At 40.1% G+C, this 22,693-nt stretch overlaps 1 protein-coding gene across 1 annotated transcript in view; it reads right to left on the bottom strand.

Moving 5' to 3' along the window:
• The window catches only part of htr4 (5-hydroxytryptamine receptor 4), a 76,551-nt gene that overhangs the window by 32,014 nt on the left and 21,844 nt on the right, over nucleotides 1-22,693 (bottom strand). The window contains exon 3 of the mRNA XM_062426201.1: nucleotides 3,735-3,848. Within this exon, the coding sequence (XP_062282185.1) occupies nucleotides 3,735-3,848 (114 nt within the window). The remainder of the gene's footprint in view (nucleotides 1-3,734; nucleotides 3,849-22,693) is intronic.

The raw sequence follows: 22,693 nt of genomic DNA, 5'->3' as shown, positions 1-22,693 counted from the left end.
CCAGCATGAGGTTACTACCAACTTTAAACACAGACTAAAGACACAGACTATATGTGACACACACACACACACACACACACACACACACACACACACACACACACACACACACACACACACACACACACACACACAGACAGACACACACACACGTATAAATACATCCCCTCTTTTACCCTCACTGATTGATGTCTCCCGTGCAGCTTTGTACTTGACAAAGACCAGGACTGCTGACACTTATTTAAACTTTATTATTATTAAAGACAAACTTAGTGACTGAATACCAGTCAGTGTGTCAGATGTTAAGTCGGGGCTTAAAAAGAGTCTGTACATGTAACCTTTAAGATTAATCAATCAGAATAATGAATAATGTTAAAAAGTGAGTTGCAGCACAATTTGCCAGTGACCAGTAACCTGCTGTGAAAAGTTAAATACATGTTGAGTTTACAATCCCAGAAACAAATATGCACTAAAGGAGCTGGTCAGTCAGATATGCAGTCAGTCATTTAGGTATCAGATTAGTAATAAATTATGACAGGTAGGCACTGCATTGCCAAATAATGTCCTTGTATTTAATGCAATTTGTTGTCAAGCTTTGTTTGCATTCAAAGACAAACCACACCAGCCAACCAGCAAACCAGTGACACAGTGGGTCAAGTCAGCTGGCCTGTTCTCCCCGCTCTCTGCAGTGTGGATGCTCTGCGCTCTATAAATAGCCTCAGTAAGAGTGGAGGGCTGTGAGGGTTTTCCATCGGACCGTCACTAACCCAAACAGCCCCTTAAAACAGGCTGTTAGTGCTGGAACCAACCAGCTGTCTGCCCCGCTCGCTGCATGTGGGACGCATGTAAATCACGTTGGACGCACACACACACACACACACACACACACACACACACACACATACACACACACACACACACACACACACACACACACACACGAAGCAGCCAAGCACACATGAATATAAGAGTAAAAACACAAAGCAACATGAGTAATATAGTAAACACAAGCACAGACACATACACACACACACATAATATAAATAAATGAGGCTTATATATACACACACATACTGCACACTGTACACACACACAGAGACACACGCGCACACACACACACACACACACACACACACACACACACACACACACACACACACACACACACACACACACACATAATGGTTCAGAAACCATTAACATGACCTGGGGGGAGGCACTTTGTTTAGTTAGGATGACATATTGTGTTTATCTGAACGTGCTAAGGGTAAATAAACTGCCAACACAACCAATAATAAGCCTTTAGTTCATATTTTTGCTTTTTGTAATATATTGCCTGAGGTGTTGAATGCCTCTTTAGTGCCAGAAACAGTTATATTATTATGGGATTTCATAGAAATGTTAATCCATTAATTCCTTTAAAGCCATTATGAGTAGATGTATACTGTATAGCATATATGAAAATGTTCTATTGGCGTGAAAATCAGTGTAGTATATGTGTTAGTTTCAGCCTTTTATTGTCAGTGTTTTTCCATTGGATCTGTGGGGCTACACATTTTTTCATACTGTGCCGAAGCTGGAAATTTCCACATTACACACACACACACACACACACACACACACACACACACACACACACACACACACACACACAGTAATGTCATTTTTTTCTGAATAATACAACTATTTAAAAGCAAGAAAAAGTCATTGGATTCTGTCGAAAAACACATAAAAAAGAGCAGATTTGTCAACGTCATACATAAACATGAGAGCTAACATAGGATTAGGAAAGGATAGGATCACTAACTTATTAGCTGCTATGACCACTAACTTATATCAGTGCAGTTGCTTATAGAACCGTCCAACGAGCAGTATAAACATCATGTAGACTGTCTGTCTGTGTGTGGGTTTCCTGTCCGCACACTTGACATGACACACTGAGAGAAACAAGAGGTGGTTGGCTAACCTGACCTGCCAGATGGTTTGTTACACACAACTGTCTGAGAAGTCATCCTTGTAAACTATTTCGGAAAGGGTTCGGCACTTTCAAAAATACATCTATTTGTCTCATCACTTTCTTATCTTGCGGGGCAGCTGGATTTGCAAGATCAAGCATGATTGTTCATTGGATGCTGACTGAGATTAATTCTCACGTTATCTTGTGATGTCGTGATCTTGCGAATCCAGCTGCCTCGTAAGGTAAATGGTTGGTATCAATGGTGGTGTGGAGGTTATTAATGAGTGGTCTACCACCTCTGAATCACCTTCTGCTGGTGTCAACTTGCTACAGAAAAGACTTTATGTGTTTTGTTAGGTAATGGGGGGGAACAGCCTCTAAACTTGTCTAGCAGCTTTCCTCTCTTGCAGATTGGACATTCTTTTACACCTGCTTTTTATCTAATGATATATTTTAATCCCGCTACATAACTTTCACTCTAATACTTCTCTTGCTCTGGCTCATTAGTGTACCATGAAAACATGTTTTAGCTGAATTTCCGCTTAAATTAACATATTGCCCTTGTGTGGATGCTTCTTTGTCTCAATGTGTGCCATCCAGAGCATATTCATATCAGCCCTCCTTACTATAAGAAACAGACTGATATACCGATGATGTACCAAAAACAGTCTCAAAAAAGTTCTGATTTGTTTTTTGTTTGACTGAATGAACGGTCGCCCATGGGACACTGAGCCTCTGAGCAGGTGTGAGACTGTCTGCACTGGGAATAAAGATAGTACATATATATATATATATATTTGTGTGTGTGTATGTGTGTGTGTGTGTGTGTGTGTGTTCCCCTGTGGACAAAGAAGACAATGAGGCAGAGAGAAACAAGGATGGTGTGTCATTGTTCTCTCTTCAGGAGGTTGAAACATCACAGAGGTGACTTTTACACTCATCAAATAAATGTATGCACACATGCACACACACACACACACACACACACACACACGCACAGCATGAACACACACATGAACACAAGTATGCTAACACATGACACATCATTTCGGTTGCTTACATTCCCACACACACACACAAACACACACACACACAGACACACACACACACACACACACACACACACACACACACACACACACACACACACACACACACACACACACACACACACACACACCAGCCTCCATCAATATCTCTTCACATACACTTATCCGTTGCCCAACATTAACATCCTGGAGACAACGGTCACCCTGAGATGTCTCTTTCTATCTCAGTGAATGAGATGGAACGAGACAAAGAGAGACAAAGAGAGAAGAGAAAGAAGAGGTAGAAAGGACAGGAGAACAAGAAGAAGAAGAAGAAGAATTGATCTTTGTGGTGTCAGCAGCTCCCACAGAACCAGCCATCTTCAGGTTGACCCACCTGCTGTGCCAGAGTTGCTGCCGCTTCACGCACAATAGCTCTCATCTGAGCTGACAGTTCTTCTTTGTATATGTAAATATTGTTTAAGATATATTTCTCATTTCTCTGACGCAGTATGGTACGTTGTTATCTTGTGCTCAGTGTTTGAAAAATCCAGTTTTAAAAAGTTTTCTTCCCATCTTTATCTCACTTAAGCACAGAAAAGTCTCGTATTGCCCCTTAATTTTAATACACAGAAGATTATGATAGATATTACGAGATTGTTAATGGCAGTTTTAGTTAATCTGAAATGTGTATAAATGTAAAAAAAAGAGTAATATGTGTGAATGAAAGAAAGAAAACTCAGTCGCACCTGAGTTGTCTGTCCTTGCAGACAGCCACCATGACCAGCAGGTTTCCCAGGATGCTCATCAGCATGACCAGAGACAGGAAGCAGATCAGAGCCATCCGCTTTGGCATGCTGTCGCTATGGAAACACCAAAAAAACGAAAAGAAAAAGAGACAGAACAACAACAACAACCCATTAGTTCAGATCTGCAGAGTAAAGCTTCAGACTGTTTCATCAAAAAGACTGAAGAGTGATGAATAGAAAGAAAAAAAAAAAGCTGCACTAAGACAAGTTTTATGTCGAAATCAATCATTGTTTTAGCAGCTTGTCACGAAGAAGAGCTGCATCGGCAAAAAAAATAAAAAAAATCCATTCCCACTAATTGCTTGGCGTAACGTACTTCCTTGACTTCCCAAATTGGGTTCAGATATTGGTACAAGTAAAACTTTTAATGAGAAAGCAGAGCTGATATTTAATGAAGCTTCTGTTGCTTATCGATTTCTCCCATCTTTCTTTGATATTTATTTCATGTTCACAGTCAAAGGATATAAATGAGTTCAGAAGTTTGGTATCTGTGGTTGTCCAAATGCTGCTATGATTAATACATTCAGATGCTCTTGAGAATATTTTTTTCTCAACTATTTCCAAGGTAACCGGCTAAATCCGAACACCAGAGAGGCTGTGGAGAACACTGACGTACCATCATGTGCTAAATGAAGAACTTACTAATAAGCCAGTCAGTTTCAGTTTATTTCCAGCAAAGTTAAAATGGTAATATATCAAGTTTTCAAATAAGTACAAGAAAGTTTTGTTTCTAACTGTCTTAAAGAAATGTGTGATTCAACTTTCACATATGTCAAGACCATGGACAATTAAACATTTTGTGTATTTAACCTCAGATTCTGTGGTAAAGAAAATGACACACTTCACATTAATAATAACTACAGAAGAATTTATTTGCATTAAACACTGTCACGGTGCACAAAAAGCCAAATAAAATCATTTCTATTGTCCAACCTCTCTTTGACTAGCAGTGAAGGACATCTGTGCTGTGAAAAACAAAGACCTGATAAATTGAAATAATCCAATAAATTGTGATAAATAAATTAAAATATTAAAAATGTCAACTTTACACTCACATATCCTGCTTTCAAATCTTGAATTTCGACCTGAATAGTTCGGCTCAGTACACTCAGATTTGGGTGTGAACATGACTCGATACTGATGATGCATATGAACCTGAAACATGGCAAATATTTAATGCAGGTGACCATTATGTGAGGGTGTGTTTTGCTTTTTAACAGCTGACATTTCGTCCTCAAACTGAGTCATTTCATGTTTGCAAGTATCTGACATTAAACTTGGGATGAGTGGAGGATTTTCCGAGGACTCTTTGATACGACACATCTCTGTACAGTGTGAAGAAAAAATGCATACAGGTCATTTTCCCTCTAACTCAGACTGAAAAAGCTTAAGAAGGCCAGACGTTAGGAGCTAAATTACAATCCACCATGGGGGAACTTGATATATATTTTAAGGCGGTAAAACTGCAGATATTGCATTTTTGACCCCATACATATAACCTTGGCACAGGCTCTACTAAACTCCTCAAGGTTCGGCAAAGTAGCCGACATGAGTAATGCATCAAAGTCCTCGGAGTGACTTGTGTGGTTTAAGAGCTCTCCTATAATGACGTGTTTAATCTCAGACGTGTTTGACATTGGTAATGCATTACAGTAATCCTCCTGATGTTTGCGGTCCCTCACACTCGAAGGCTTCACATGAGGAGAGGCAGCGGCGAGACTACACAAGCATCATTACTATTTTCTTTTCCTGGTGTCTTTGTCCTTCACGCAGAGCTGTTCACAAGTCATTTTTTACAAGTCCAAGTCAAGTCTCAAGTCTTTGAGCTAGAGTCCAAGTCAAGTCTCAAGTCTTTGAGGGTCAAGTCCAAGTCAAGTCTCAAGTCTCTGGTCAAGAGTCCGAGTCAAGTCTCAAGTCTCTCGCCAACACTAATTCAAATTCAAATTCTGACCTTAGAGCTGTACAATCTTTCATCCTGATCAGTTAGCCTTGCGAGCACCTGCCCATGTCTGTTTTTGTGGTGTGCTGTCACTGAAGTTTGTAGTATCTGTTTGTATGTTGAGATGCCCTCTCCTGAAACTGTAACCAAATCTACCTTCGACTATTACCTTGACCTAGACCTTGATATAGGACAGTATGAAAATGTACCAATTGTAGGTTCACTATAGAGAATCTACTGCAATGTGATGTGAAGAAACATACACTAAGAATTATTTCAATTCCATAACTGTATTTTCTTCAACAAAAAAATAATTATTTTAACAATGTTGTAAAATATAACAAAATGAACAAAACATGAACATCACAGAAACACTGCACTGCAGTTTAACACTGTGGTACAAACACATGTTCATTATTTTTTTCTCCAAGCTGCCTTTTATCTGCTGCTTAACACAACACACAGCAGGGAATGTGTGAGGATATTATAAAATATATATATAAAATGACCATAGTTAACGCAACGTTGTGTTTTTTAATAATTAGTAGCGGAGCCACTAAGTTAGTGGCACTAAGCATAATAAGAGTTGCGGTGGTTTCCTGTCTGAGCTTTCAAAATAAAACCTTTGCTATTGTGCGCTTCTTATTATTATTAACAAACAAATTTGGGGCTTGTCAATTACGGGAGAAATGACGGGAGGGCGGCGGGAGATGGTTTCGAAATATGGGAGAACCAGGGAAAAGCGGGAGTGTGAAGGCATTGTATCCAAACGTAATGATCTGAGGCACTCCTGCTGAACTTATCGCACTCGCCATTGTCAATGTCTGATACTGAAGATGCGCGCTTCACACATGGCGCATGCGCGTGGCATGACGTTGGTGTTTACATCTAACTCAGAGCCAGAGATCATACAAAAAGATGAATGACAGATAAATAATGAGAATAATAATAATAACATGAAATAAAGGTTGTTCGCGAGTCTCGAGCCTCGAGTCGAAGTCAAGTCTGAAGTCTTTTGAGGTCGAGTCCAAGTCGAGTCTGAAGTCACAGTTTAGTGAGACTTAAGTGCAACTCGAGTCCGAGTCGCGAGTCCGAGTCCCCAGCTCTGCCTTCACGTCTACCCAAAAACTTGTGGGCAATTTACTTGTTGCTTTTATGTTGTGTCCATGTTATGTTTAAAATGCTAATACACACCTCTGTGGATCACTGCTGGAGTCAGAAGGAGTGCGCTGTCCCTGTCTGCCAAATTATCTTACCCTCAGCGTCTGAGGTTCAAAGGGGATGCGATAGCGTGTAAATGAGGCTTGTTCTTTGATCAGCGGTGCCAAAACTCTAATCAGATCAAATGGGAGCACTGACAGCATCTCAACAGAAGCATCATTACCCCCCAAAAAAATAAAAAAAGGCCTTGTAACGCCACGCTTATCTTCTTTCATCTTGAATTTTTGGACTTCACCGTCTGACCTTTCCCCTAAATGAGACATTGATATGTCCGTTATTGTAGCAAGCGCCTTTTAAAATGACAGGCAGCATACAGATTTCCTCTTTTAAAGGTCAGACTTGTCTAATTTTGGGGTTTTGACAATAAGTTAATAAGATGCAGACTGCTGCTTTCTCTCAAAGCTTTCAAAACACACACTTACTGATCATTAATAACCTGTCAGCTTTCTAAAGCTGCCAACGTCTGCACGCTAATTCTGGAGGAACAATTAAGCTCAGCACCCTGCTGTCCAGTTCAAGCTTCAGCCAGGGAAGATTTATTAGGCTCCGAGCTCTTATTCAGCAACATTATCGCAACCTGGACAATTACAATCCTCTGCTGAGATTTGATGCCCTGTCAGACAGCTGAAGGAGCAGAAAAAGTTTCTCTTCAAAACAACCAAAAAAACTTCACCAGCTGAACCACAAATTTGCAATCTTTCAGCCATAACGGTACTATTTTAACCTTCCAGTAAACACTGACTGAAAATTGACGTAAAACTGACAAACATTTAGGTGAAAAGTCAAAGTTTTAGATTTCGTTTTTAACCTAAACTACATAAAACCAAGACTCGATAATGTTTAAATGACGTCAAAGTATGCTTGAAACAAAGGTATTAAAAGTATAAAAGTATTTCTTGCTGTCCTGAATGAACCGCTTCACCGATTTAACATTGCACTCCGATGACATCATTGGGCCGAAGATGAACAGAAAAAAAACAAGATCAAAACTGATGCAGCAGAACCAGAGATGTGGTCATTTTTATTCCACACATTCCTCTTTCCCGTCAAAGCCTGGTGCCTACATTATCCTCAATGCTAATCCAAAGCTCAATTGATTGCTAATTGTTCGATTTGTGGAAAATGGCCCAGACATACCAGCCATCTTTCCTCTAAGGCCGGTATATTTAATATTTGAAAACAACAGGAGCCCATAACTCTTTCCCGTGGAGACAAATCAGACAGTACGTGTCTTCTGACTGTGGCTAAATTCACTGACGGTCGATATATTAGAGACATTCATGGCGACTAGCTTGTGCTCTCAGTCTTCTTTTTATTTCTTTTTGCATATGTTCTAAATCGATTGACCAGATGTAATATGAAGAAACCTTTCTGCATGCTGTCAGACGCTCTTAAGTCTTGCTTCATAAGTTCGGGAGCATGTGGATGACAGACGGAGCAAGAGATTGCAGAAACTCAGAGTCAGAGGTATGAAAGCAAAGCTGAAGTTATAACTCTGGTGACAAATGATACATGTGACCTTTGACATGCAGCTTAGTTGAACTCCTGAGAGGCAATCAGCAAGCAGCAGACTCAATTAGGCATTTAGAGACAGACGTGGGGCGACTGGGGAAATACCTCAACCAGACAAGACGCTTTAAAGCTCCAACCTGTCACTTGGCAGCTGGTTTCTAACCAGACAGAAGGTACAGTTTTGGCTTTGTTTGACTTACAGCTTTATTTAGCTTCAGGGTCATTTTGTGCCTCTACTTAATCACTGCTGATTTAAAAATTTTTAAAAAAAGTTTCCTAATTGTGTCAGGTAGTGAAAATCATCTCAATCATCTACACTGCTTCAGAGTATCGTTTGCATCACAGCCCTCTCTGCTACTCCGGAGCGAGGTTTCAGCCTTTAGCCGTATCAGGTGGCTGTGCTGAACGAGCCGCTGAAGTGCTAGCTGATTGGATCTAAAGAGTAGGGTTGTTTTTCAGCCCTGATGACTCGCAGTCATGAACCTCGGTGGTCCCGGCCGACAACCTGAAAGTCTCGATACTGCAGGCGGAGTGCTCGCTGTGTGAGGCAGGATGAGAAATCAAATGTCTGACAGAACACTTGACTGATTTAGCATCGCCTGTCGATTCAACTGAGGTCAGCTGATTGCACTTAAGTTGTCTCGGAGGCCTCTCCAAACTTAAACAGGGTGAAATTATCTGCTATTGTGTTCAAGTTTAAAGCTGCAAAATGCAACTTTTCTTCTCATGTCAGACAAGAAGTAGAAGTGGTAGTTCAACCTTGCAGCAGTTGATTTCTCACCTCACAGCTCAACTTTAGCTGAAAAAACAAAGAACAATGATGTTTTCTGCATTTAAATTTTATTATTTACCATTTTTCTAAATTTGAAAATGGATAAACTTTTATTTCTGCTTTGTATTTGCTCATTTACTTTACTTTGTTCTTCAAACTGACTGATATTATGCTACCCAAGTAACATTGTTTGTACAAAATTGTGTTGAAGGATATAGCAATAGCTTAAACATGCAGAGGAGAGTGCACCAAGGACTCTGACGTCATAAACCGAGCGTTGGTACATGATTTAAGAAGATTTAAGAGCTTCATTGTTTTCTCCTGGCAGTGCTAGAGAGGGACACAACAGCATAACTGCGTCAGAGGAGGGACTATTTCTGAGTAAATTATAGACTCTGGGCTTTCTTTACGGGAGGAATTTACAAAGAGAGTCAATAGGGTGGAATCAATTTAGGGCTTCAACAAATTATCATTTTCATTATCAATTGATCAATTATTCATTTGGCCTGTAAAATATAAGAAAATTATGTCTTCAAATATCTTGTTTTGTGACGACCACCAGTCAACAACCCAAATATATTCAGTTTACTGTCAAAGAGGGACTAAAGAAACAAGAAAATATTCACATTTGAGAAGCTTGAACTCGTAAATTGGGACGTGTTTTCCTAGTAAATGACTCAAAATGATTAATCATCAAAAACAGCTGAATAATAATAAAAAAAAAAGAATAATTCCAGCTGTCACACAAACAAAAATTTTCCAGGTGTCTCCTCTCTGAGTTGCACAGCTGTGGAAAAGTATATCATTGCTCCCCAAGCGACGCTGAATCTTTCCGACTGGAGCATGAAGCCTCTGATATGCTTTTTAAAAAATCATGCTCAGGTTGAGACTGAAAGACTGTTTAACTTCACTATTCTGTCATGTTAGTTAATGTTCATGTTAGCCTATTTCTTCTAGTGGCGCAGTGACATTTTTTCACAATGATTGGAGAAATATGCCAATTTGAGAAGTTGACTTACTCACAGCTGTGTTGCACTTTTAACTGTTTTTGCATGAACTACAGCTAGCTACAGTATGAAGGGAGATGATGTTTGTATTGTTGCTCCTACTTCTAAAGATCTGATTAGTTGGGGGAAACAGACATTAATTATAATAACATCAGACAACAGGTTTCAATGGGAAAGATTGAGACTATATCCATCTAAACATAGAAAAATGATCCAACTGGACTTTCACTTCTAGACACCTGAAACAACTCGCTGACTTCTTCGTGAGTGTGTGAGAAACAAGAACTTAATCGTCTTTTCACTTCTGGCTGATATTTCAATGCAAGTTCTCTTTTTATGTTTTCATTGAAAAGCTATTCAGGATTTTTTATCTACAAGCTTCACTTTCTGATCCATGTGATAAGCTCAATGACCCGATCCCACCCTTCCACATCTCACCCTGAACTTCCTCCAAACTCCAAGCCTGTTTTCTGTGTTCCTGCTCATGCAAACACGGCCACATAGGATACTTCCAACAAATCAACGCATGAGTAAACATCATCTCAGCAAGGAAGGCCTCCAGCTGAACATGGGCTCTCATAAAAAAAAACAAAAAAACATGTTGGCGGGTGCCAAAAACCTCAGTGGGATTCCCTAATTGCAAACATTAGCTGTCTGGATACTAGCGTTTCCTCTCAGCAGGCAAAGGCAAGCCTGCCATTATGCAGACTGGCACCAGAGGCGATGGGTGCTGTCCAAACTGGTATAAAACGCTGCTTCTCAGCATCATAAACAGAGATAAATGTGTCAAGAGAGAGGACTGGGTCATGGCAGATTCCCCTGCTGGCTCAAACCATGAAAGAGCAAAAACTGAGGCTTTAAAAAAAATAAATAATTACACTTGAAAGCTCCTGAGTAAAACTAAATTACAAAGGTGCTTTACGCAGGTTTGTTTTCTCTTTAATGAGAATAAGCAGAAATAAGCATTCTCCCACTTGAATGATGATAAGCAGCACTTATATTTATTGCTTCTACTCTTTCTGTTTATTCTTAAATTTACAGCTCGGTACTTTATACGTTTTGTATCCGCCAAAGAAAAAGTCGACAGCTAAAGTGACTAAAATTGAATTATAAGATAAATGGTAAAAGGGCAGTTTTTGATGTATTTAATGCATTGAGTTCTGGTCTGGAGGAAAAGTTTTATCACATCTATATCCTTCTAAAACCTCAGGCTTTTGGAAATCTACCCATTTTTTTTTTTTTTTTCCGACCAGAACGTCACAATAAACAAACGGCAACAGCTTAATACGACACCTGTATGTAATTTCTTTCAAATAAACTTCAAACTACAAAATCCTACCAGACTCTAGAATCAATAAATCAAACATAATTTATAGCTTTTTAACTTTCAAATCTGGAATTACACACCTACGTAAGTGTCAATCAGATATTTGACATGGTGTTTTAGTCACAGTGAAGGCGCCCGCCTCTACTCTGTCGGTCTGTAATTTGCTCCTATAAGTAAACTCTATTTTTCCAGTCTCAGAAGATTATTTTCTTTGCTGTGACAAGAGCTCTTTAAGCAGATGTGTGCAGCTGCTGCTCGCCTCTCTTTAAACGGCAACGTCTCCCATTTCTGTACTTGAGCTGACGGGTCAAACTGGAGTTTTGTTCCAATTAGGTTCTGTTATCTTTACCTCACCTCGGTTTTACACCATAAAAGAGCGCAGGAGGAATCGCAGTGAAAAAGTATGAAACTCAGTCTGGTTTAAAAGTGTTGGCAGTCAAAGTGTTTGTGATGGTTGCACCTGATGTTTTGTATTTGCTTATGCCAGGAAATGTAAATAATTAAAGGTTAATCACAGTTTCATGTGAACTGGGTCTTATTTTAATAGTTTTGACCATCACTTCTACCTGTGATAATAAGTAGTAATATAGTAGTTATTACCCAAATTTCATTTTGTAAACATCCACCACAACGTCTGTTTTGACTGTTCCTTCCTTACTTCCTTCCTTCCTCCCTCCCTCCTTCTTTCCTTCCTTCCTTCTGTCCTTCCTTCCTCCCTCCCTCCTTCTTTCCTTCTTTCCTTATTTCCTTCCTTCTTCCCTCCCTCCCTCCTTCTCTCTTTCTTTCCTCCCCCTACATTCCTCCTTTTCTTCTTTCCTTCCTTTCTCTTTTCCTTTCTCCCTCCCTCCTACCTTCCTTCCTCCCTTCCTTTCCTTCCTTCTTTCCTCCCTTCCTTCCTTCCTTCCCTCCCTCCTTCCATCCTTCCTTCTTCCTTCCTTCCTTCCCTTCCGTCTTCCTTCCTTCCCTCCCTCCCTCCTTCCTCCCTCCTTTCCTCCCTTCCTTCCTCCCTCCTTTCCTCGCTTCCTTCCTCCCTCCCATCCTTCCTTCCTTGACTCGAGGACAACAGGAGGGTTAAACCATTTGACACAGTTTTCCTGTGCTATACAGAATTTTAACAGGCTAGTATTCCCAACAGTCAGTCCCACTGCAGAAAGTTGTGTGCAAGATTGGAAGTAGTCACATTCTTGGTAACCGTTCCCATTATCTTTCTCTACCCTAGATTATAATGTACAGTACTTTCTGTGCTCATACTGCAGAAAGTCTCCCTCTAGCCATCCATCTTCTTGGTCCTTTCATTCGAGCTTCACTGTGCAGAATGATGTATGTGCAGAGTCAGAGGATATTTTCACATTCATCTGCTTTAAGTGGAAAGTTTCTCTGTGCTCACAGAAAAAATCTGAGTGTAATTACAAGCATGATTTACGACATCAGAACAATGGTTTATGTTCAGTTTTACCTCGGAATAAAGTGGTTTATATAATCCGGCTAAATGGCGGATTCGTTTACAACTTGTCTGATCAATTACTGTCACCATGCTCCCAGATTTCAGAAGATTTATACACAATTACATAAAAGTAAAACAAAATAATGGTAATGATTTGATTTGCCTCGACATTTAACAGGTTTATACAAGCAAATCCAATTGTTTGCACAGTTAAATGAAGCTTATTAGATGGAGATGCACCAATCAATCAGCCGCTGATTGAAAACAGACAGTTTTCAGCTGAACGGCCGTGACTGCCCCACATGATCCACAGCGGCAAAGACAGTAACGTCACAGCCACACACACACACACACACACACACACACACACACACACACACACACACACACACACACACACACACACACACACACATATCCTGAAGTAGAATAAACACGTGCCATACCACTCAATATGAACTCAGCTTCATTCAATTACTTTACATCAGTTTCTCTTAAAGCAAAATCCATTTCCCCTCCAATTATCAATCATTTATTTGCCTCATCCTGATGTCGGATATGCCCGTAATGCAACAGGGGAAATCTGAAAATGGGTTGCACCTGGGGCTCGGTCTGACTGAGGTGGATACTGAGAAGGCATTAACACATGTGACCCACCTCTTCGCTACATCCTCACCTCCTCCAACCCCCCCATGCTTCCCCCCACTCGCTGTAGACTGGTGACGTTACAGCACGTCTGCAGCAGTTTTTGCATAAACATTATGCAAAATGTTGCACACCTTTATCAGGACCAACACCAGGCATGGCCCAGACAGCAGACTGAACCTGCACCATACTGGGTCGGCTCAAAATGGGACAGATGGTGAGTCAGTCCAGCCTAAAATAGCCAATAGATGTGTTCAGTTTATATGCAGTTTACCTGAAACCAGATCATTTTACCAGTTTTATGTATTACTTGTTTTATTTAAAATCAACTGAGGTGTGGCTCTGCTGTTAATACTGATGCTGTTTTTGTTTATATTTCATTTAACCTCTTTATCATTATCAGACACACTCATTTGAATCAGTGTTTGTTTCAATTTGGAGGGAAAAATATAAAATAACACATTTTAATGAATACAGCTGATACATATTAATCTAAATATGATAACCAAATAAATAGTGCAGAGTGAAAGATCTGTACACCTATTGAGTGCCACAATTCACTTTTAAATTACATAAAAGTTTATATTTGCTATATAAGAAAAAAGGAATTGAGGAAATTACAAAATATTAAAGGTTATGAATAGGATGGGAAAGTTATTTGTGATACTAACCAGGGTTTATCAGCACTGCTGACAAATATTGCATCAGTATTTTACTTTGAGTTGACCTCAGTGAACTTAAAAGTTCATCATGTAGCTAGAAAACCAATTACTGTGTTTTGTGTTTTATCTTTTATATAAACAATCGTTTTTTCATTTTTTCTTTTATAGTTTTTTAGAAAAGAAAGAAAAGCAGCCAAAATGAGAACCTGCAGGTCAGACTTTTAATAAAATTGAAAATCAAAAGGGCGGTCAGGAAAATTGCAGAAAGTGCATATCTATTATTAAAGTTGTTCACAGAGCTCGCCTTAAGGCTGTCTCAGTCCCTGCAGTCATCTCACAGTTTTAAGACGCTGTCAGTAAGACGAACAGAATTAGTCAGAAATACAACATGACTCAAGGTATTTCAAGATTGGTTCCTGTCATTTATTTTTTGACAGCTTATCAAACACATATGCATCATCATTTTCATCATCTCAAAATAGCTCAGGATGCTATTATTGATGCAAATGCTTCACTTAAAGGAACTATGCTCATGACAAAAGCTGAGCTGAAATACTCAAATAGCACAAAGTCAACAGATTTGACTGAAATATTTAAAAAAAGAGAGGAAAACACCACCTGCATGAAATGAAATGCAGAATATACAAGAGGAGCAATCATAATCTTCAGCTGCTCACAGCGGCACTCATTCAGTCACACTTCTACAGGATCTATTCAGACTCGTCTAACTCACACAAACATGCACAGATTGACTTTAATCAAATCTCATTCACTTTTTCTCTCTCTCTTTGTTTTTTTTTTCTATTGACAATACAGCCTTACCTTTTCCTCAATAATGATATCTCTCTCACACACACACACAAACACATGACTACAGGTCTCATCTCTCATTTGGACTCTGATATTTCCATCTGACACATGTACATGTTTTTAATGTAAATCACAAATTAAATGCATCTGAATCAGAGGTGGAAGATTCATCCTATTTATTATGAATTGAAATTCTAGACTCAGATAAGGCTCATTTTCTTGCACAGGAAGTGGTGAACAACAATGTCTCTCTATTGTGTCTGAGAGCAGCAGCCATGGACATGCATGGTTTACTGATACTTTGTTTATCAAACTTGAATTTTCAGTCAACACAAACTTCACGTTGCTGTCAGCGCTCACAGATCAAAGTTATGTTTCAGGTGATTGGATCAACCACTAGACATCTGACAGATGACTGACAGGAGCTCTCCTTTGCTGAAACATAAACTCCTTCTGAATTTTTTCAGGTTTTAAACTAAAAAACATGTAATCCCTCCTGGAAACACCTGCATCAGAATCACTTTGAGGTGACAAATCATGCTTAAACCTTAATTTGAGAACCACCAGTTGTTAGGACCAATCAGCATCCTGTGGAGGCTCTCGTATGATATTGTGCTCTTGCAAATCCAGATGGTTGAAAAAAACTAAATCTGACTTGAAAAAGATCAGAACTATCCCTTTAATCGGTATAATCACAAATTGAATCTGCTCACAGATAAGAGGCTGAATGCTTGATGTTATAGTGTTGAGAAAACAGCTTGGAGCTGAATGTACGGAATACAGATGTTAATCAACTCATTCAGAGAACAATAGCAAGCAGAGTCCCACAAATTCCTGAAAACCATCATCCAGGAGGACCAGAAAGGGGAAATGTCTACATCAGCTACATCAGCCATCACCAGGAAGGCCTGGCAGCACTTAAACTTCCCAAAGCAGCTGAAAAAGTTCAGGATGTCACAATCACTGCTGGTTCAGTTCTACACAGACATCAGTGAATATCTCCTCCTCCATTACTGTTTGGTTCTGTATATTCACACTCTATGAACACAGACTGCAGCATGTTGTGAGGTGTGTAGAGAGGAAGCGTCAGCTCACGTTCTCCTCTCACAAACATGTACAGCCCAGTGTCAGAAAGAAAGAAGGTAGGATTATGTGTGACCCCTCTCACTTCTGGACCGGCCATTTAGCAGACCGGGAACTTTCCCAGTGGGCCGACACGACTGTCTCTTCTTTGTTTTTGTACAACAGGTATCACAGCTCATTGTTTCTCTTCTTATTTGACACTGGGCTGGCCTGAACACATATTTCAACCCTGCTTCCTTTGGGCTCAGTGCCTTCATTAAACAACAAATCCGCAAAAAAAATAACAACACTCAAGGGAGGTGCCAAGAAATTGCAGGGCCAAAAAAAGACAGGCCCCTTCAGCCAAATGCTGCCAAATGTGCAAAACATTCTGACATGTTTGCTGCAGGACCTTCTTCACCACCTGAGGCTGATGATCGTGGTGGCAGGCACCGTGAAGAGGATGAGGAGAGGGAGAGAGATGAAGGCGAGAGTGGAGGAAGAGCAGAACTTGCGGTACAAAGAAGCTAACGGGTACTAAACATTTGCTAGCAAGCCAGCTCTCTTATGTTCTCCCTGGTGGGTTAAAAGTACCTTTTAAAAAACGTGATTATTCTTTTAACCCTCCTGTTGTCCTCGAGTCAAGGAAGGAAGGGAGGAAGAAGGAAGGAAAGGAGGGAGGGAGGAAGAAGGAAGGAAAGGAGGGAGGAAGAAGGAAGGAAGGAAGGAAAGGAGAGTGGAAGGAAGGGAGGAAAAGAAAGGAAAGAAGGAAGGATGGAAGGGAGGAAGAAGGAAGGAAAGAGGAAGGAAGGGAGGAAGAAGGAAGGAAAGGAAGGAGGGAGGAAGAAGGAAGGAAAGGAGGGAGGAAGAAGGAAGGAAGGAAGGAAAGGAGAGAGGAAGGAAGGGAGGAAAAGAAAGAAAAGAAGGAAGGATGGAAGGGAGGAAGAAGGAAGGAAAGGAAGAAGGAAGGGAGGAAGAAGGAAGGAAAGGAAGAAGGAAGGGAGGAAGAAGGAAGGAAAGAAGGAGGGAGGGAGGAAAAAAGGAAGGAAGAAGGAAGGAAAGGAAGGAGGGAGGAAGGAAGGGAGGAAGGGAGGAAGGGAAGGAGGAAGGAAGAAGGAAGGAAGAAGGAAGGAAAGGAAGGAAGGAAGGAAGGAAGGAGGGAAGGAAAGAAGGAGAGAGGGAGGAAAAAAGGACAGAAGGAAGGAAGAAACAGGGATGGAGGAAGGAAAGAAGGAAGGGAGGAAAAAGAGAGGAAGGAAAGAAAGAGAGAAGGAGGAAAGAAGGAACAGTCAAAACAGACGGGGTCAATTTGACCCGGGAGGACGACACAAAGGTTAAATCAACATTAACAATGAGTCTACTGGCAATATTTGTTGTTTTATTATTTTATTTATTAGGCTATAGGTTGAACAGTGCTCTTTTGACACTTGGAGAAAAAAATGTTTAGAAGCCAGCTGTTGTCTTGGTGTTAATAGAGAACATATATAAATGAAATGAAGACATCCATGCATTTATTTTTTTATTAAACAACAATTTGTCCATTACCTGTATTGGATTATTACGTCAATGCAGCCTTTTTTTGGAACCTCTTTACCAGGGAATCTAATCCTGGACCTTATTGTATCGTTATGTCAAAACCTCATCCACTTGTGTTTCTCCTCATGTCTTGAATCAGGTTGAATTAACATCCCCAGAGGAGGAGAGTGTCAGGGAGTGAGAGGAGAGCAAGGAGCAGGAGGACAGAGATTACTTTTCCTGCCTTGAGCCTTCTATGTTACAGATATTTTTAGACCACCGCCCGCAACAGAATACCAGGAATCCAGCCGTGTTGAAGGTATTCACATGTAAAGATGGCACCAGCAGGGAGTGGCTCACTTACTGCGACAGACGTCATACATTGTTTTGTTCCGTATATCTGGCATTTGGGGAGGAAAAAAAACGTGACAGCAGCATATTCATTACTGGAATGTCAGATCGGAGGCACGTACAGCGAACCTGTCCAGAAGCTTATCTCCTAAGGTGCTTAAAAGCAGATATCCACAGCATGTTCACTGGCAGTCAGATGTCTGCGCACACGGAACAAATGAGAAAGAGATGCCAGGTTTTAGAGCGGGTAGTGGATGTGGTTTAAGTGCTTGGGAAGATGTGAAGCAGGATATATACTGAATGACAACACCATAGAGCATGGAAACTTTTTGGAGCTCATCCTTTTATTAGGAAAGTATGTAAATATTACATCAATGCAGTGGAATAAGAGTTAGAGGGCCTCTTATTAGCCTACTCTCCAGGACTACTGTGAACTCAAGTAATAGATACCATTGGGTCTTTAATTTGAATAGAATATCTCCTTTCTGGACTGGTCTCTATTCAGCTGGACACAATACACAATATAATAAGGATCGTTGTTCAGTCATCTTAAGGTATGTTACTGAGACTGTGCATGAGAAGTTTGTTGCCAACATGATGTGAACTTGCTCTCAGAAGTCTTCAAGCATCTGAATTTGACAAGGACATGTGTATAGGGAAATCACGTCCACTATGCAAGGGTGAATTCAAAGGTTTTTCAGCCCTGATGACCTCTCAGTCTCCCACTCTTGCATGTGTGGTGATATGCCAACATCATTTATCTTGTGCTGACTGACATTACTATAAGCTGTCACTGAAAGTGGAACGCTGTTCAATCTACTGAGTGACATGGCTGTGTCCATCAGGGAGTCCTATCAGAGGGTCAGTCTGTGATAGAAACAAACCCAAGACTAAAGCCACAGATGACACGGTGGCAGGCCAAACCCGATGGTCTCAAATGGTGTTTTTGACATTTTGGTAAACTGAATGATGGCCTCTTCATCTGGCAGTCTGGCAAAAACAGCATGTGCCAAAGCATGAGGCTTTAAAAGAGGGCCTCCTGAGATACAAAAGTGTGTTACCGGCACTGATGTTCCTGGGAGTGTTTGACCAAACCACTCCACATGTCCAAGTGCCTCCAGGTAAAACGGATGGACGTCCTCTTTACCTGTCAAATGGTGATTGCCACACAAGAGAACCTCAAAAGCATTGTCATGAATTTCACAACTGTGAAGTCGGCTGCAGATGCATTTGTCACATGAACAAATGGAAACATTGAAGAGAGGGAGGACAGAGCAGACATTGAAGCACAGGCTGTACTGCCTCACAAACAAAGAAGACCAAACACAGGACTGAGAAGGTTCAATATGAAATACTAAGCAATGCTGAGAGACCATACAAAGTGAATGTACACAACACAATTCTGGACACAGATACTGAGGTCATCCCCAGAAGATGTATGACACAAACGCAGGACTGGAGATATGGTTCAAGATGAAGCACTAAATTAGCAACAGGGCTGCGGTGGATAATGAGAAGTTTAGCTGGACAGTGAAACAGGCTTAAAGCATCACATATGGATGAATACAAAAGAAGAACAATGGATGATGGATCTGTAGGAAAGCTAGAGGAGACTGATATTGTAAATAAAAGCTGTGCAGCCTGCTAAAATGGCCCACTGTGCTGCTTTTCAACATCTTGTCACATGCATGTCATCTCCTTGGGCTTGCAAACAAGTTCCTGCTGTGAAAGAACGATTTTCAATGCTCCAATTCATCAAAAGCAGCCTGTCTGCAAACAATCTAGAGCCATTTATGTTGATTGCCACTGAGAATGACATCATCATGCATTGGACTCACATGGTCATTGACATCATGAGAAGAGTGAGCTACTGAGAAAGCTGCTCTTCTATTCTAATAAGGTGAGATGTCTATTGGGACACAATCTTTGTAATGTCGCAGCTCTTTATGTTTTCTTCAACACTGATTTCCTGTCTAGCCTTGCCTGCCAGCCCCTCTTCTAAACACTCCCCTTTCAGAGGAAAATCAGACTGAGAGCCCCAGAACCAGAACCAACAATCACCTCCACAGCTTCTTTCCCCAGGTAATAGCGATAGCGTTAACAAGGACAGTATAAGTCTCTAAATATACCAACTCCACTTCACCTCCATATCTCATTCAAATTCACATTGCATGAACTGTGTCTGTGTCTCTCCTGCACTGTGTAGATGCATATATATTATTTTTTAACTGTACATATATATCCTGACAAACAGTGTATTTGCTCACGTTTATATTTATATCTGTATTGGTATTTAAATTATTTATTTTCTGCTTTTTTGCACACACATACTTTTATTATATTAGTATGTTAGCACATAGTCAACCCCCACTACACAGTATCAATATCTGCACAGTAAATAACTCTCTTTCTTACACTGATATGCTTGTGTTCATGTTTTTTTGCTTTTTTTGTTGACAGTCAAAGGACTAAATGACAATTTTCTTCTAGATTCATAAATGCGATTTGCAATAAAGGCAACTCGGTAAGTTAAGAGTTAAATGAGGGCATCCCGTTTCCTGACGATGTAATATGCTAATGGACCAGGAATAGCTGAGCCCATTTCAGACTGGCGAAACTCATCTGGACTCCTGAGATGGTTGCCTGACCGTAATGTGGCAACCCCATCTTCCTGAATGGGACAATTAATGATGTGTGACCAATGCTGTAGGCAGGAAAGGACAATAACTGTCCACTAACCTTCCGCACACTAAATACACCGGAGAGGGTTCAGAATAGAAAATGCGTCAGTGTGATAAAAGCCACTTAATTTAGATTGCTTGGATGAAAAAGGACACAGTCACATAAACCGATACCTCCTTCCTGTAAGACAATATGAATGTTAACTGTTATACATAGTAAGATTTGGAGCATCATGATTTTTGAGGCCCAGATGCATCAGTAGTTGTTTGTAGTAGTTCTTTGTTGTGATGTCTCATCTCTTTTGTTCACAATACATGTAGAAACCGCTGAATATAAGAAACAATTAAGACTGTAGAGCATATTCTCCATGTTTAAACTCTTTCTGCTGGACTTTGTGAGCCTGGGGAACTGCTATAATGTCAATGGTGGTCAATTTAAACTTGTATTTTGGCCCAAGTGTGTGTTTAAATCATTATAACTCAGTCTGCCTCAAGGAAAATGTTGATGTTTTTCAATGTTATGTCCATTCTGACTATGCCTCACACTCTGTTGTAAAGATCCCGGAAACACAAACTGTGGCAAAAGAAGTTTATGGAGCAAGCAGAGGATGCTTCATAAATCATTACAAATGAACCTTTACATAAATTATTTAAAACATGTTGTCTCTGAGCCTGAGTGAAAGTAAACACATAAAGTAGCCTCACGGATTAACTTTTGTGGGTAACGGCGTAGGAATTTATTTGCCAGCTAACAATGTGACCCACATTTATGGGAAGAAGAGCTATTTCACAAAAAGTACTGGATACACTGGAAAGAGCGCAAATGGTGCCAAAGCCTTAATTTCTGAAATGATTATCACTTACAAACTGCAGAAAGCTTTTAGGAGTCCTACAGCCCATCTGTATTCTCATGCATGCATCACACATCTGATGTTTCTTTCGATGAGTTAAATATGTCAAAATTAATGTGAGAGGAAATTATCTCATGTTGCAAATTTGGTGAAATAGCTGCAGGATGATCACATGCCAAAATGTTCTCTTAAACATGGCAAAGACCTTATGAGTCTATAAGAGAAACCAACACAGGGCTGTACAGCTGGTTACACTAATAATCCATATTTAATGACTCAAAACTGAGCTCACCCTGTAATCCTTATAATTCATTTATCTTTTGGAACATAATAGTTTTATTTCGCTCGACAGAAAACCTTTTATTTTTGCTTTGCACTGATATATAAGTTGCTTCTGCAAAAGCTAATGAGTTATTTTGTCACATAAAGAATTCATTACACGTTAAAGAAAAGCCTGCGTGATGAAAATCCTTTCACTAACAGACGCTGGTTTTTCAAAACTGGCATCAAGCTTAACGCAATGTATAATATATGTGTGTCTCTACTGCACTTGATCAAGTTTAATAATGTGGAGTGGAAGACAAACTGTGATTATCATCATTATCATAATCATAACAACAATTATACTAATAGCTGCTCAGTCTAAGGCTGGTGTTAGAGTGCGATCAAAAAGCTTTAGTTTGAAAATACCATGTTAGATACTAGAATAAATCTTTACAATAAACTACAACTGGATCTAATCTAATTAACTGAGCTCTAATTAACTTGCACACTCCTGTCTGCTGTGAAATATAACTGTTTGTGTCAATTATTGTAGTCATAACGCTGTGGCTTTACCACAAAGATTTACTGACTGAATACTAGACAAACACCAGATGCTGACAGAGGTCTGTAAAGAGTCGCAGATCACTTAATGCAACTTTAAGAACGGGAGATTTAATGTTCCTCTCCGCCTCCCGTTCAACGCTCCATCTCGACTTCTGTGATTTCAGAGCGACCGAAAACAAATACGAGTGAGTCACGAGCTCCAAAATACAAGAAGAAGTGAACGGAACAAGGCAGCAGCTCTTCCCCCTTTTCCCCCAAAGTCACTGACTAAT

This window comes from Scomber scombrus, chromosome 9 (assembly GCF_963691925.1).
Source record: "Scomber scombrus chromosome 9, fScoSco1.1, whole genome shotgun sequence".
Classification (NCBI taxonomy): Eukaryota; Metazoa; Chordata; class Actinopteri; order Scombriformes; family Scombridae; genus Scomber; species Scomber scombrus.
The sequence above is the reverse complement of the archived record's forward strand: the minus strand, read 5'-3'. Positions and strand labels throughout refer to the sequence as shown.